Source organism: Propithecus coquereli, unplaced genomic scaffold (genome assembly GCF_000956105.1).
Source record: "Propithecus coquereli isolate 6110/MARCELLA unplaced genomic scaffold, Pcoq_1.0 Scaffold73, whole genome shotgun sequence".
NCBI classification, from domain to species: domain Eukaryota; kingdom Metazoa; phylum Chordata; class Mammalia; order Primates; family Indriidae; genus Propithecus; species Propithecus coquereli.
The window spans coordinates 6,144,755-6,162,088 of NW_012153396.1; the positions used below are offsets into that span (position 1 = coordinate 6,144,755).

The 17,334-nt window shown below is 38.7% G+C and overlaps 1 protein-coding gene across 1 annotated transcript in view; it reads left to right on the plus strand.

Annotated features, from left to right (window-relative positions):
• SORCS3 (sortilin-related VPS10 domain containing receptor 3) overlaps positions 1 to 17,334 on the plus strand; it is a 624,980-nt gene that overhangs the window by 407,715 nt on the left and 199,931 nt on the right. Inside the window, exon 5 of the mRNA XM_012661662.1 lies at positions 958 to 1,031. Coding sequence (XP_012517116.1) covers positions 958 to 1,031 — 74 coding nt within the window. The remainder of the gene's footprint in view (positions 1 to 957; positions 1,032 to 17,334) is intronic.

Below are 17,334 nucleotides of genomic sequence, written 5' to 3' on the forward strand. Positions count from 1 at the left end.
CACACACACACACACATTTTCTTTATCCATTCATCAGATGATGGGCACTTAGGTTGGTTCCATATCTTTGATTATTGATTTATGCAGCAGATATTTAATGAACACTTTATATGTATTCAAGAAATGTAAACACAACTAAATAACACAGGCAAATCTGAAATACTTAATTACATACTACCCCATCATAAGTGCTCAGTGGAAACAAGTGATGAGAAGGAAGAAAGATGAGTGGCTGAAGTGGTCAGAAAAGGCTTTTGTGGAGGAAGCTGCATTTGTGCTGGCTCTTCATGGATGGGTAAACTTAATATAGACATTAGAGTGGCCTATCCTTGCCATCTTGCAAAGATGTGGGAGTGTAAATGAGTCTGGTATCTTTGGTGGCATTGGAGAGCTCCATTTCATTTGGATGATATTAATATACAGGGGCAGCATGAGATCAAAGGGAAAGAGCACAATATTTTGCATGTATTATTGGCTCATATATTAGCTGATGAGTGTTTTTATGTATGTCCATTTTCCCTGGGAGCACAAAATCTGCCTCCCCCTTATGTTCATGGCCTTCAGAGTGCCTTATGTGTAAGAGTTGTTCAATAAACTCTTTTAAAATAAGCATTGTTGAATTGTTTTAATTGTAACTACAGACTACTTAGAATTTGAAGAACAAAGAAAACAATTTTACTAAAAGATTTACCCCTAAAGGAGGAGACAAGGATGGCCATTGGAAGTGGATTTATATTCAATACATATCCAATCAACTGATATTTTTGAACTAAGTAGATAGGTGACAAGTACTTATCTACTTGGTGGCACAGTCATATTCCTACATTTTTATCTGGATAAAATGGGTGCCCACTTGGGTGTGAAAGGCACTCTGCTGTTGGCATGGTCTGGACACCTATATTCATGTTCAACAGTGGTTCTTGAGACTTACGTTCTCCTCACTTCCTTCTTTTGCAGCTCTACAGCTCCATGGATTTCGGAAGACGGTGGCAGCTGATGCATGAACGAATCACACCCAACAGGTTTTATTGGTAAGTCCCATCCGCACACTCATCACCCTCTTGGATAAAGAATTATCAGACAGCATAGCACTCTGGACAATGCTGGACACCTTCAGCACTTGAAAACAAATATGTTCTATCCCTTTGCTATTTGAAGGGTGGTCCATAGAACAGCAGCATAAGCATCACCTGGGAACTTGTTAGAAATGCAGAATCTCTGGTCCCATCAAGACCTTTGGAATGGGAATTTGCATTGAACACAATTCCTTGGTGATTCGTGCACACATGAAAGTTAGAGAGACACTGGGCTAGAGAGAAGGTTCATGACCAGGTGTTCTTAGCTACATACTAACCTCCTCTCTTTTTAGAAAAAGATATATTTCATATATGTATTTTAAAAAGCAGTATTTCCAAAAATGTACTCTGAAGAACAATAGTTCCACAAAATACTGCTTCTTTCATAAGAGTTTCTATGATCAAATAAATTCAGGTAATGATTATCCAGCTCCACACCTGGAGACTTACTATTCATGTTAGGATTCATGTTAGGACATCAAAGACTCTGGAGAAGCTCTGAGAGAAGAAGCCTGTCAAACTTTAACTCTCTGATTCCTGGACTTATCTCAGCACAGGATTCTTTTCTCATACCACACCTGATAAATCCGTCAGAACTACCTCTGTGGTGCATATTTTGAAAAATGAGTGTCCAAATGAATTTTGAAAAAAAAAGAATGATACATGTTTCAAATGGAAAGCCCTTTCCCTAATTAGAAAGTGTTTTATTGATTATTGTTCCTTAATATGTGCATACTATTTTTACTTTGATTGTAAAAATTTGAGTATAAATTTCGCTTTTGCATTTCTCTGCTACAACGTGAAAATACTTGTTTTTTATTTTCATTTCAACAGAGGTGATGGCCAAAGAAATAAAGATTAAGAAGCATACACCAAAGTACACATATTAATAGTATGCTTAATTATATGTTTAATCAAAAAACAGAAACAAAATATTTGAAAGTAGTACCTATTCCATGTCTCTTTTTAAATATCTTGTTTCAATTGCCTTAAAAACTCATGTGATAGCCGTTTGTGCCTTACACAATGTGTGTGTATGTGTGTGTGTTGGGGTGGTGGTGACAAGTACCTTATACACATGGAAGAAATGGCTTCAACCAGTCCCCTCTGCACCCACAAAACTATGTGCACAATCAAAAATGATGATTGCTTAAGCATACTATGAAAGTCAACTGTGTTTTGTTGTACAGAGTAGCTGGGAGAGAAAAAAGAGTGTGGTGTATTGCTCTCCACTCAACACCTGGACTAGTCCCAGTATTCTTGTCCCTTACACACCAACTACTATTTCATCTTTAACTATTATTATAACTACTACTTGGTCTGTGTTGGAACTATCGAGATTTTTCAATAGACTAAGGCAGAAAAAGGACGCATTTGTTTCTCTGACATTCCAGCTATGTAACTACAGCCTCTGCTCGGCTGATATGGGCCAATTTCTTAGTGTGCCATCACTCAGAAGTCCCTCAAAAAAGAAGAGGAAAAAAAAAGGTCTCCGCTGTTTCTGGAACACAGTCTTGAGGTGGTAAGGCAGTCAGCCAACTAGGAAGTCAAGTTGATAGAGAAGGAGAGCACGGCAGGCGGGATGAGCCTTGTCATCATTTCTGAAAGAAATTAAATTAAATGGATGAGGAACAGCAGTTTCCTATCTTTTGCAAAGAGTAAGACGAGAAGGTTCCAGCTGCTATCCCTCCCCTCCTTTTGTATAGCAGAAAGTATAAATCCCCAGGTCCTGATAATTGTGTTTCGTCTCTGCTCCACTCTGTGCTTCTTTCATGTATGCCCCCATGGGGAAATATAAAAGTTAGTGCCTGTGCTGGCTAGCCAAGTGGTAGCTGAATATTCCAGTTTTGTAATTATCACTTCTCCATTTCTGATGTATAATTGCCATGATTATTCTTTTAGATGCCATAGAAGTCACAGAGGAAGAGCTCATTTCACATAGACCTTTTTTTCCTCCCCAAAGACAGAATTCAAGATTATATAAAGCTCTAAACCACTTTATTGAAGAGTCATGGCTTGTATAGGTTAGGAGTGGAAATACTAATTTGTTACCTCCTTGAGAAAAGACAAAATGTGCATTTCTCTGGGTACAGAGCGAACTCTGGCCAAAATGGGGCCTCTTCAACCTGTGGTCTCCTCATCCATGTAATGCATGGGAACAATATTTTTCTTGTCAATTGAATAAAGTTATTGAAAGGACCATATGCGATCAAGTGGACATTTGGCAGTTTCACTTCTCCACTGCAGATTCACAACTTGTAAATTATAAGTCTTCAAGTACTGTGTTTTTAACAGTCCTCAAGAGTAGCACACATAAGTGATTTGTCATTTTGCTGGTGCACAAATGTGAATCCCATAGACAGGCTGCGTGCACACAGGCCTGTGTTAACAGCTAAATGCATCTAATTTACTGCCAAGAATCCACATCTTAGCCTAATATTGTTGTTCTTTACCTTTGTTGAGTTATAATTCTTAAGAAATGATAAAAACGAAATGAAATAAAACAACAAAATGCTCTAAAACTACTTCTTTGGGGGGGGGTAGAGTGAAGTGGTATTGCAGATGGTGGGGGAACATCGTGGGGAAAGCAGACATGCCAAAAACAAGACATTGAAGTGAGAGATTATGTTAAAAAGACCTTAACTGATGGTATGTGGACAAATAGAGTCAACATGTGATTCAGTAGAAACATTGTTCAACTTTTTTTTTTTATTTTGTATTAATTTCAGCATATTACAGGGGTACAAATGTTTAGGTTATTTATTTTGCCTTTGCCCCGCCCGAGTCAGAGACTCAAGGGTATCCATCTGCCAGATGGTGCGTACGCACCCATCAGGTGTGAATATACTCACCCCTCCTACCCCACCACCTGCCCGACACCCGATGAATGTTACTACTATATGTGCACATAAGTGTTAATCAATTAATACCAATTTGACGGTGAGTACATGTGGTGGTGCTTGTTTTTCCATTCTTGTGATACTTCACTTAGTAGAATGGGCTCCGGCTCTAACCAGGATAATACAAGAGGTGCTAGATCACCATTGTTTTTTGTGTCTGAGTAGAACTCCATGGTATACATATACCACATCTTATTAATCCACTCGTGTATTGATGGGCACTGGGATTGTTTCCTCTTCTTTGCAATTGTGAATTGTGCTGCTATAAACATTCAAGTACAGATGTCTTTTTTATAGAATGTCTTTTTTTTTCCTTGGGTAGATGCCTAGTAATGGGATTCCTGGATCAAATGGTAGTTCTACTTGTAGCTCTTTGAGGTATCTCCATATTACTTTTCACAGAGGTTGTACTAGTTTGTAGTCCCACCAGCAGTGTATGAGTGCTCCTATCTCTCCACATCTATGCCAACATTTATTGTTTTGGGACTTGTTGATAAAAGCCATTCTCAAGGGAGTTAAGTGATATCTCATTGTGGTTTTGATTTGCATTTCCCTGATGATTAGAGATGTTGAGCATTTTTTCATGTTTCTTGGCCATTAGACTGTCTTCTTTTGAAAAGTATCTGTTTATGTCCTTTGCCCACTTTTTAATGGGGTTGTTTGATTTTTTCTTGCTGATTTTCCTGAATTCTATATAGATTCTTGTTATCAGCCCTTTATTAGATGTATAGCATGCAAATATATTCTCCCATTCTGTAGGTTGTCTGTTTGCTCTCATGATAGTTTCCTTGGCTGAGCAGAAGCTTTTTCATTTGATCAGGTCCCATTTATTTATTTTGGTTGTTACTGTGATTGCCTTTGGGGTCTTCTTCATAAATTCGTTGGCTAGGCCAATGTCTGTAAGAGTTTTTCCAACATTTTCTTCTAGAATTCTTATAGTTTCATGCCTTAGGTTTAAGTCTGTTATCCACCATGAGTTGATTTTTATGAGAGATGAGAGGTGCAGATCCTGTTTCAGTCTTCTACATGTGGCTATCCAATTTTCCCAGCACCATTTATTGAATAAGGATTCTTTTCCCCAGTGTATGTTTTTGTCTGCTTTGTCAAAGATTAGATGCCTGTATGAAGATGGTTTTATATCTGGGTTCTCAGTTCTGTTCCACTGGTCTATGTCTCTGTTCTTGTGCCAGTACCCTGCTGTTTTAGTTACTAGAGCCTTGTAATATAGCTTGAAGTGTGGTCAATTGATGTCTCCCAGTTCGTTCTGTTTGCTTAAGATTGCTTTTGCTATATTACAGTGCCTCTCCAGAGGAACGAGAGCTGGTTACAGTACTCAAAAACAACATTGCAGGTTGCTCCTCCCAGCAAGCACCACTTACTGACAGGGAGGTCAGTTTGCATGCCCTTTTACACATTTACTGACCCATCACATAGGGTGTGGTGGAATCTCACCCACAGTCACCACCTACTGGCTCAGAAACTAAAGTGAGTGTGTCATTATGTAAACAAAAATCTAAAGGTAAGAAGCAACAGCTGCTCCAGATGGGAAGAAATAGTGAAAAACTCTGGAAGTATGAAGAATTAAACTGAAAGGACACCCCCAAAGGGGAACACCAGCTCTCTAGCAATGGACATCAGCCAAATTCAGAACACTGAAATGAGAGAAGAAGAATTTCAAACATGGATTATAAGAAAAATCAATGATATGCAAGAGAAAATGGATACCCAACACAAAGAAACCACAAAAAATAGCCAGGACTTGGAAAAATTCACTAAAACAATTGAAATATTAAAGAAAAACCAAGCAGAACTTCTGGAAATGAAGAATTTATTCAAGGAATTACAAAACATAGTGGAAATCCTCAAGGATAGAGTAGATCAAACAGAAGAAAGAATCTCAGGGATTGAAGATAACACCTTTCAATTAAACAAATCAGTCACAGAGATAGAGCAGAGAAATAAGAGAAAAGAGCAAAGCCTACAAGAAATGTGGGATTATGTGAAGAGGTCTAACATGAGGATTATAGGCATCCCTGAGGGTAAAGAAGAAAATACACAAGGGTTGGATAAACTATTTGAGGATATAATGGAGGAAAATTTCCCTGGCCTTGCTAGAGATCTAGATATCCAGGTATAAGAAGCTCAAAGGACTCCTGGGAGATTCATTGCAATCAGGAAGACACCATGACACACAGTCATCAGACTGACTAAAATAAACATGAAAGAGGCCCTCCTACAAGCTGTAAGGCAAAAGAAGCAGGTAACCTACAAAGGAAAATCCATCAGACTAATTGCAGACTTCTCAACTGAGACCTTATATGCCAGAAGAGACTGACGCCCCATTCTCACTCTTCTCAAACAGATAATGCCCAACTGTTGTTATTTATAATTTGGAAATTTGCAAATAGATCCTTCACAAGTGTTAGGTTTCTTCTCCCATGCTTAATAGCAGCATATGTGGGGGATTCACATGGAAGGATACTGTGCTCCAGGAGTGATTTCTGCCAAGGTTGCAAGAAGGAGGACATGTGTATCTCTGATCTGCTGCTCCCTCATCTAGAGTGAAAATTGTTGTAATGGTTGTGGGTGGTGGGTGTGCGCAGAGAGTTGTTAGAGGCTATCATTATTATTGGGTTCTTCATTAGTGCTCCACTGTGTTTGTGGGTTGGGCAAGGCCAGGGGCATAATATTCATTAGCATCAGTAGTAAGAATTACATCAAGAGATAATTTTTTTATGAATTCCAAAATTATTGGGGTTTATTCTAACCCCATCGAGAGAGATCACCTAGGAATCCTATACTGTAGAGTGACATAACCATCAATCTCATGCCTCAAGAAAAAACATAACTGACGTGAATGTTGTTTCTTTACGACCTTTTCACTTCCTTGATACCTGGTTACCAGGGGGTCACCATGTCTGTCTAATGTCTTGTTCATTATCCCAAATGCTTCAGAAATTATAATTTTCAGGGAGAACACACAAATGGAATAATTGTCCTTAACATATTCTCTTCATTCTGTTCTTCCTAGGCTCTGCTTGGGCAGAGTTGTCATGAGGAAAAAGTTTTTTTTGTTTTGTTTTTTTTTAATGTCCTACTGAGCTGCAAATGAATGGTATTTTCACTCTTCCCTCGGGAGATATTTAACAGGCAGGCTCATTCTGCTGAGGGAAGATTGTTTCCTTTGCACATCCAATGTGAATACTTGTTGTGGTTCACGGCTTTGCCCCTGTGGTCCCACATTCTCCCTAAGTGTTCACCCTCTTTGGGCATCTTTTTTGATGAGGTCAGGCTTACTAGACTGTCCTGAACTCTGTGTATAACTGAACTGACCTCTAAGTGCCTCTGGTCTCTGATAACATTCACCTATATAGTATCATGAAAAGGGAAAGAATGTCTCCAATGCCTACTCTTTACTAATTTTCCCCCTTTCCCCTTTAATTATTCTCTCTCCTGAAAGAATACGTTCTGTTTTTTGTTTGACTGTTTTTTTTTATTCCTATCAACTGTTACCCCTTTTCTGAAGTATTTACATTACAGCGTGACTGGGGAGAGTTAGAACTCCCATTTAAGAAGTCAACAGGTGTATTGAAGTTCTAGATCAAATTGTTAGGGGATGTGGGGACGAGGTATCTTGAAGACGGCTCTTCCTGCTGTGATGCTGGGTCAGGCTGAAAAGTGGTGGACGTGTAAGGCCAGGCAGGGAGAGGGCTGCAAGTTCCTATTGACCTTATTAAAGTCAGCCCACACACTGTAGATTCCTGGTGATAGCCATGCCAGCAGCTTCTCATCTGCTCTTTCAGAAAGGCCATGAGGGGAGGTAGAAAGAATGGAAAAGGAAAACATGTCCCTCCTGGTGTGTGTAGACAGGGTGTACTAGGAAAGTGTCCTTTAAAAGAGAAGGGGATGACAGGGAAAAAGAGGACAGGCTAAAAGTCATTTCATTACACTCTTTCCAATCGTTCATGTTTTTATTTTTCTCAGTCTCATTTTGTGTGCATATGTTCTTTTATAGCTAGCCTAAGCACAAACATGTGAATTTGTATAATCTGCTTTTCTCCTGTTAATGTCCTATTCTAACAATTTTTATGCCATTATAAATCTTTATAACCATCATTTTTAATTATGCAACATTTCATTGTGCAAAGATACATACTTTATTACTATTTTATTTTTATTGGACACTGAAAATTTTCACATTTTTCATTGTCACAAATAATGATTTTATTGGTGTTTTTATGCATAGTTTTTTAATATCTAGAATTTTTTTCTTGGACCAGTGTTCTAGGTAGCTCCCCCCACCAAAAAAAAAAATGGATTACATTTTTCCTAGTCTTACCAGAGTGTCACATATCAATGGTATGACTCAAATTCAATTCAACACTCAAAGGATTTCAGAGCAATGTAGGTTTTTCCTGAAGGGGTTGCCTTGAAGGGGTTTGCAAAGAGGTATTACATCACAAAACATACACCTAGTCTTCCTGAAACTCCTCTGTCTATTATCTGTCTCTCCAAGGTCCTCATTGTCATGGGAATTACTTTCTCATCTCCTCCTTCCCTTTTCATGAGCTCTAGCACTGTTCTGTCACAGAAGTTTATTACCCACTGTCCATCCCCTTCCAGAGCTCCTGCTACACTGACATCCTTCCTGCAGAGTACCATAGCTTTTCTTATATAAAACGATCTACCCTCTCTGCTGTACCCTGCATCTGTCCTCCTCACTCTACCCCCAGAAAATCAATGTGTGTTCCTTAAATGGACATTCTTTAGAACACAGAGCAGGGGGAATTGTCATAGTATTTAATATTTTTGGTTTCATCACTACTAGAAGAGGAATCATTACATCAAAATATGTACATTTTTAATATCGTAAAGCTTATCATTCCAAACATTACCAAAATTATGTGCTATTTTATATTCCCACCTGTAACATATGGCCATATCTGCCAGTTAGTATTTACTTTCTCCTTGTGTAGGCAGCCTCTCAGATGGCCCCCAGTAATCTCTGCCTCTGGAAAATCATGCCCTTTTGCAGACCTCTGCCTGGAGGGCAGGCTTGATTTAATGACTTGCTGATAGTGAATAGGAAGTGGCAGAGGTGATGAGATTTTACGTTGGAAATTAGGTTATAGGAGGTTTTCATCTTGGGTGTATTCTCTTGCTTGCTAGCTGAAAGCAAGCTGCCGGGTTGTGAGCTGCCCTTTTGAGAGACCCTGAGACGGATCTCCAGCCAAATGCCAATAAGGAACTAAGGGCCTTAGTCCAACAGCTTAGTTCCAGTGAGGAACTGAATCCTACCCATAGTGGTGGAAGTAGGTTCGAAAGCAAATCCTTCTCCAGTCAAGCCTTTGTATGAGACTGCAGCCCTGGCAAACACCCTACGAGAGACTTCAGGGCAGAGCCACTCAGTTGAGTCATTCCCAAATTCCCGACCCACAGAAACAGTGAGATAATACATATTTGTTGTTTATAGTTCCTAAGTTTTGTGATAATTTATTACACAGTAATAGGTAACAGGACACTTCTCTCTGAACCTTATATTTTGCCTGTTTATTTTAGAACGTAAAGTTCTACTTCTGTCTACATGCAGCTACTTCTGTCTTGGACCACTTCATCAGTTTCCTCTTCATTGGTAGTAGCCTCAGATGTTGCGTTTTGCCTATCATTTGGGTCTTCCTTTAGAGTAGAGAAATATGACGGTGTTCTTGTCTTGTGGCCACCTGATGGTCAGACACTGTGGGGACTGATCATTGACTAACAAGCCTCAGAGTCCTATCCTCAGCCTGAGTGAGGCTTACTTAGTACAGTGAGGTTTCCTGGACTCTTTTTTATTTTATTTTATTTTATTTTACATTTTGATGGCAGGATTGTACTTTCTGAGAATATTATTGATGGTGAATGTGTATGTACACACACATGAGCCACATGTGCACATGCCTATTCAGAGAAGTACCAGTTTCAGTTAAGGCATCAGACTCTCATGTTTCTGGGTCCCAGGCACCCATCTCAGCCTGGTAGCAGCTGTGTGTGTGGAGGATGTAGGGCAGAGAAGCAAGCAGTGAAGATGAGGAATGGTTACCTTGAGATAATGTGGCTGGAATGAATACTCTTACACCACTTACCTGAATTCGAGCTCTCTAGATCTCACCTTTTCTGAAATGTATCCTTTGTTTTACTTCAAAAAAGGACTCCTTCTATTTAGCTAGGACCTTATTTGGACCTTAGACTATGGTTCCTGAAGAAGCAACTGCCGAGTCATTTTTAGGCTATTAATACATTATCCACAACAGAGACAGAGTTAAGGAACAGGCAGAATGGCTTGAGATTGCTTCCTGGAAAATCAAGATCTCTTCAAACGAAGTTAACATTAAGGGCTGAATTTTTGAAGCTGCCTCTAAATGGTGCATCTACAATTTTGCAAACATACTCATTTGCAATCTCAAGTAATGGGATTTAGGCATCGACCTGATATAAGGGATCAGATGTAAAGGCCCTTTGCAAACCAGGGTATGCCATAAATAATACTTAATTCAACTCTCCTTTACATTTTTAAAATGGTGCAGCAATTTAAAGATACATTACATTCAAAATAATATATGCAAGGTCAGGAGGGGAAATATGAAAGCTCAGCTTGCAAGCAGAAACCAGTTTCTAGTTTGTTGATGGGGGCTGCCCATGCTGTAGGTCTGGTTGCATCTTGGCTGTGGAAGAGCTGTCTGAATGCTAAGAGCAAAATGCAGTGTTCATTATTTCTGGGAAAAAATTCAAAAGGTACACATGTTAGTCAGCCATTGCACTGAGGCAGACAGAATGCTCAACTCTTTGGAGGGAATCAAGATATCCTGAAACTGTGATGATTATGCTTACTTAGTACATGTGAATTCTGAGGTAGGGGAAATAGAAGACATATGTAGACATATTATACCTAATAACTTTTTTGATATGAAGATGTGGGGTCATATTTGACCCTGTCTTGGGCAAACTGAAAAGATTTGTGTATGTGTAATTCAAAGAGAGCCACGTCTACTCACCAAATCCAGTGTAGCAAAAATTCCATAATGCAAATGGAAACATTCCTCCCTTCTCTTTCCCTAGCTTTGCGGCCAGTGATTCTGGAGTTAGAGACACATGGCTTTCAGATACTTATTACACCTATATGATTATGCAAAGGACATGAGAAATATTCATTCTGTTCAGAGACAGTGAGATCTCACTTTATTCTCACTCACTGATGATAAACTTGCAGATGGGAGCCAGTATGATTGTTCTCACATGGCTGAGAAGTGGGCCTCTTGTCCTATGAGGGTGGGGGTTAGGAAGGACCCACATAGAGAGCCTTTGAGTAGTCATCTTCCGGTAACACAGATTGCCTATTGAGACTTGCATGTTATGTGAGGAAGCAGGGAGAGTGGAATCCTTTGGTGGTAACAAGCCGTTCAGCAGTACCATGAGTAGGGAATATGAGCTTTGGTGGACCAGGGAGAGGCCTAGAGGAAGAAGAAAGAGGGAGATGTTGAGCTTAGCAGCCCAAGGAGAAAGTACCAAACTGAAGGCTTGGAGGCTGTTTAAAATGCAGGTTGGATACCGGTTGCTGGCAGAGGAACTACCCTTTTTCCCACTGAGAAAATCTGAGATTGTTCTGCTCCGGCTTGGTCTTGGGCTGCACATTAGTCTGCTCCAGCCGCCATAACAAAATGCTGCAGACTGGGTGGCTCAAACGACAGCAGTCAATTTTCTCCCAGTTCTGGAGGCTGGAAGATCAGGGTTTCTGGGGAGGGCCAGGTTGCAGAGGGCTGCCTTGTGGAGGTATCCTCACATGGTGGAGGGAGAGAGAGCAAGATCTCTGGTGTCTCTTCTAAAAAGGACACTAATCCCATCACAAGAGACCCACCCTCACCTAAACCTAATCACCTCCCTAAGGCCCCATCTCCAAATACCATCAATTTGGGGGTTAGGACTTCAACATATTTATTTTGGGGAGACACAAATCAGTCCACAGCAGGATGTAAAACGGGGAAGAACTTGGGAAGGAATGCAAACTTTCCGGAGAACCTTTCGCCAAGAAGAGTCCTGGAACAGAAATGGCTAACACTTGTGGGTGAATAGAGAGGCAATGCCAGTACTATAAATATATTTTTTAAAAAACATAAATGCACAGTAGCCACTTTTTTCTGGTTGTAAACACAATACAGCTTTGTTGTAGGCATTCAAGAAAAGGCAGGAAAATAAAAAGAAAATAAATACCTCTAATTTCACTGCCCAGAAAACACCTCTTTAAAAAATCAAGTTCTTCTTCATAGACTTTTTTCCTTATTATAATATAGTATAATTTTAAACATATATTCATGTTTTTATCAAAATTAAGATCATGTTTATGAAATTCTATTATCATTTCAAAATGAAATTGAACATTTTCCTGTACCATCCTCTATTCTTTCTAAACATAGTTTAAAGCTTATATTACTTGTATTGTATTCTAATTGGCACATATATAATAATTTAATCATTCTTTTGTTGTTTGGTATTGATCTTGCTTCTAAAATTTTACTATTAAAGAAAGCATTGTAATGTTGTTTTGAAAATCTTTAAGTAATTATTTGTCCAAGTTCTGACGGTTATAATTTTTAAGGATAGACTATCAAAACAGTATCTACATAAATATTGTATGCCAAATCCAGAAAGTTTATACCAGTTTCCACTCCAACTGAAACACCATTTCACTATACCTCATAAAACTTTAATTTAAAAAAGTAATCTACTTTAATATGCAAAATGGGTTTTCCTTGTTTTAATTTGCATTTCTTATCAGACCAGAGAGTTTAAACATGTTTTCATATATTTTTTAACCATTGTGTTTCTTTTATGTGGCCATCTGTTTTTGTTTCTTCTTTATTATAGGTTCTTCATATGGTCTCTCATTTTGTTTCAATATTGTACTAAGTTTATTCCTTGGCTTTTAATTGCATTGTGATTTTTAACATGCTTTTTACTTAAAAATTTGTATTATCAAATCTTTTTATTTTTCCCATTATAATGTCTTCTATTACTTTATGTTTAGCTAACACCCTTAAACTGTGGTCATATAAATTAACTGATTTTTTATTTGTAATGCTGCTTTATTAAATAGTACATATATTTATTTATTAAATAGTACATATAGTACATTAGATATTAGATAATATCTGTAAGACATAAAAATACTTCACATTCTCCTACATTATGCTTCAGAAATTTCATCCTGTGACCACATAACAATGTAATCATTTTAGTAATTAAATGTTAATAATTTTTCATACTGATGAATATTTTTAAGATTTGTAGGATTTTTGTTTCTTAAAGTAAAATAAAGTGTGAACATCTTTTTTTTCCACTTTTTAAGACTAAATTTATTTTTTTTGTTGTTTTTTCTTATTTCAGCATATTATAGGGGTACAAATGTTTAGGTTATATATATTGCCTTTACCCACCCAAGTCAGAGCTTCAAGTGTGTCCATCGCCCAGACGGTGCACACCACACCCATTAGGTGTGACTATACCCATCCCCTCCTCCTCTTCCCACCTGCCCGACACCCTGTGAATGTTATTACTGTATGTACACTTCATTCTGTGCCCATGTTTTGGACTGTTTTCCCTGATGATTTCCTACAGGGGAAACTCTGGTTAGAGGTTAGGGTGCCTTGGGGTTAGTGGCATTTGTCAGCTTTCATTTGACTGGATTGGTCAGTCTTTTGTGCCCTGTGGCCAGACCACATTGTGTTTAATTATTGTTTATAACACAACATAGCATCTCTCTGGGCAAGTCTCCTCTCCTGTAAAACATGACAAAACAAAACAAAAGTAGAACCCTTCTTCTTTTTCAAAATATGCTTGGCTCCTCTCACTTATTGATTCATCCAAATGAATTTCGAATCACCTCGTCATGTTTCAAAATATCCCACTTCCCCCCTGTAAAACAACTAATTAGACTATTGATTAGAACTGCAGCAAAGCTATAAAGTCATTTGAAGAGAACTGAATCTTTTTTCAATTTCCAGTTTTTATTTCTGGCCACCTGGTTTGTTACTCTTTTTATTCCATTTCTGTGTGTTCCTCAGTAAAGTCGTAAAGTTTTCTTTATATTGGCACTACATATTTTCAATTAATGTTATTCCTAGGAATTTTCACTTTTGGTGCTATTATAAGTAAAGATATTTTGCACACAGCATCTCTGTTCAGATTGGCATACCCAAACTGGGTAAATTTGAGTTGTATCTGAGTGCCCTAAAATGCTTTATACTATGAAGAAAATAAATTTTTAAATTTTAAATGATTAGGGGAGTGTGATGCGACTAGGGATAAATAAATAAATATTTGTGGGTACATTTGGGATGTAAATAGGGAGGAGAATTCTGCTCTTAATAGCTGTGTGACTGGGAAGTTCACTTAAGGTCTGTGACCAGTGCTCTACCAGTTAGGAAGGATACCAGCTGGTACATCATGCCTTTGCCTCCTCGATGAATGTCAGTCTGTTCAGCCTGGCCCACGGTAACTGCTTAATAAATACTAGCTATAAAATTAATAATAAAACAACTTTACTGTAAGAGGATAATTAGAAGAAATGACTATCCTCATTAATTTGGTAGCAAATGGCACCTAGAATCACATTGACATTAAGCAAGTTAGGGTATATCTGAATATTTTCTTTCAGCATTCAATCCCATTGTGTAATAGTCAGAGTTGGTATATCTGACCTGTTTTTCCAGAAATCAGCATATGGCTTATTACTATACTAGTTAAAACTACTATTTTTTGAAAAAATCACTTCTAGCTTGATGTTAATAAAATTAAATAAAATTCAAAAGACCCTAAACTAAAGATTGTGTTGTATCAGATCATGTGTGCTTTAGCAGATGTGGTGCAGATGTTGAGATGAATTCTTGTAGATTGCCCAAGGCAATTGCCCATGGCAAGACATGGAAAGGACCAAAGGAATCACAGAGAAAGTATTACGATTGCTCAGAGGATGAAGGGCTCACACCAGCCTGGTGTTCTGAGTGAAGGGTTCTTGGAGGAAATGGGATTGAAGAATCTTGAAGATTGGTTTGAATTGGCAAGTGAGAAAAGGAGACAAGTCCTTCTGGGAAGGGAGAATAATTGGGACAAAGCTGGGGTCATGGCATGTCTGGAGAGTAGTTAGTAGAGCCACTAGAATAGGAGTTTTCAACCTGCACACTTCTGACATTTTGGGCTGGATCATGGTCCTGGGCATGGTAAGATGTTTACCAGATCTCTGATCTGTACCCGATAAATGCCTGCTATACCCCTCCAGTTGTGACAATTCCAGAGTGTCTCCAGATATCACCAAATGTTCTCTGAGGTGCAAAATATCTGCCCCACCCCACTGCCCCTGAGCCACTGTGTTAGAAAAATAGAGTTTGCATAGAGGACAGTGAGAAATAAAGCTAGGGACGTAAACCAGATTGAGATTGTGAAATGCCTCAAATGACAGGTAAGTGGTTTGGTCTTGTCTCTCTGGGTAATGGAGAACATTCATCTTTTGTGCAAGGGAATGGCATGATAGTTGTGTTTTATGAAGATTTATTAACATTTGGCACTTTCTTGAGATGCTCAAGTGCATTTCTGTGCAACTGTCTGTCAATAAATGAGCTACTGACTTTTCTCATGACAGATGCAAATCTTCTGAAGCATCCTGATCTCAAATTTCATTCTCCAATGAAAAATTATACAATTGTAGACTTTAAAAGTACATACCTGGCTGAGAATGGCAGCTCACGCCTCTAATCCCAGCACTTTGGGAAGCTGAGGTGGGAGGATCGCTTGAGGCCAGGAGTTTGAGACCAGCCTGGGAAACATAGCAAAACCATGTCTCTATAAAATATTAAAAGATTAGCCATGTTTGGTGGTGCACACCTGTAGTCCTACATACTCACAAGGCTGAAGTGAGAAGATCACTTGAGCTCAGGAGACTGGGCTCATTGAGACTGCAATGAGCTAGGATTGCACCATTGCGCCATTGCACTCCAGCCTGGGTGACACAGTGAGACCCTGTCTCTGGAAAAAAAAAAAAAAGAACCCAAAAACTACATATATACATAATATATGTTTTCCGAAACAATACATTTTTGTTTACTTTAACTGATATAATAGTATTAAACATTTTTTATTAAACTGAAGATAATCATTTTAACATAATACTCTTTTTTTTAGAGACAGGGTCTCACTGTGTCACCCAGGCCAGAGTGCAGTGATGCAGTCATAGCTCACTGCAGCCTTGAACTCTTGGGCTCAAGCAGTCCTCCTACCTCAGCCTCCTGAGTACCTAGGACTACTAGGACTACAGGTGTGCACCACCACGCTCAGATAATTTAAAAAAAATTTTGTAGAGATGGAGGTCTCACTATGCCTAGGCTGGTCTTGAACTCCTGGCCTTAAGCAATCCTCCCACCTCAGCCTCCCAAAGTGCTGGGATGACAGGTATGAGCCACTGCGCCCAGCCAACACAATGCTTTTTATTCTTTTATGCCCTCTTCTAAATTTTGTATACATAAAAATAGTTTACCACAAAATTATAGTTACATTGTGTGCATATTTTGTTTTTTTAAAACTAACACCAAACCTAGAAAATTTTCTGTACGTGTGCATACACATATTCATAAAGATCATTTTGATGGTGGCAGAATATTCCGCTGAATTGATATACTCTCATTTATGCTAAATAATTGTAGGAAAGTTAGAGTAAAAAGAACCCTGAGAGATTTATGTGGTATAGCGATTTCTCTAGCAGTACTCTTGGAAGCTCTGTGGGTCATCTCATAAATTGCCCCAAGGACTATATGAGGCCCAGAGAAGCCCGTGGGATGTATGGTGATTAGGTCCTTACCCACCCTCCTTTTTGGCTCCAGCCAAAACTACTTCGATTCTTAATTAGTTTTATAGATTAGGCTTCTGCATCAGATTTTTTTAAAAAGATAGGGACCAATTATTAAAGAAGCAAATGAAAATATTTAGAATATCATTGACCTAGACTGGTCTTTCTTTTCATTTTATACAAGCCACTTATGGGGTATGACAGTCTCCAGGTTGTCTTTGTGCTCAAACAACCCTGAAATGTCTAATTCCGTAGTGTAGACACTGATTGAATGGTTAAAGTCTTTGCCAAACTACCTTCACCACTGTGATAGGATGCCACCTGGCAACCCGCTGCTCTATCATTGGGTTCACCGTGTTTTTCTGAGAAGATAGTGACCACACTCACACACACATGGTTTTGGCAAGTTTGTTGCTAATTCATAGAGCCAGGTGTGAGAGAGGATGAAAGGCTATGGTGGTTGGATTGGAAGAAATAGACCCTTTTGTTT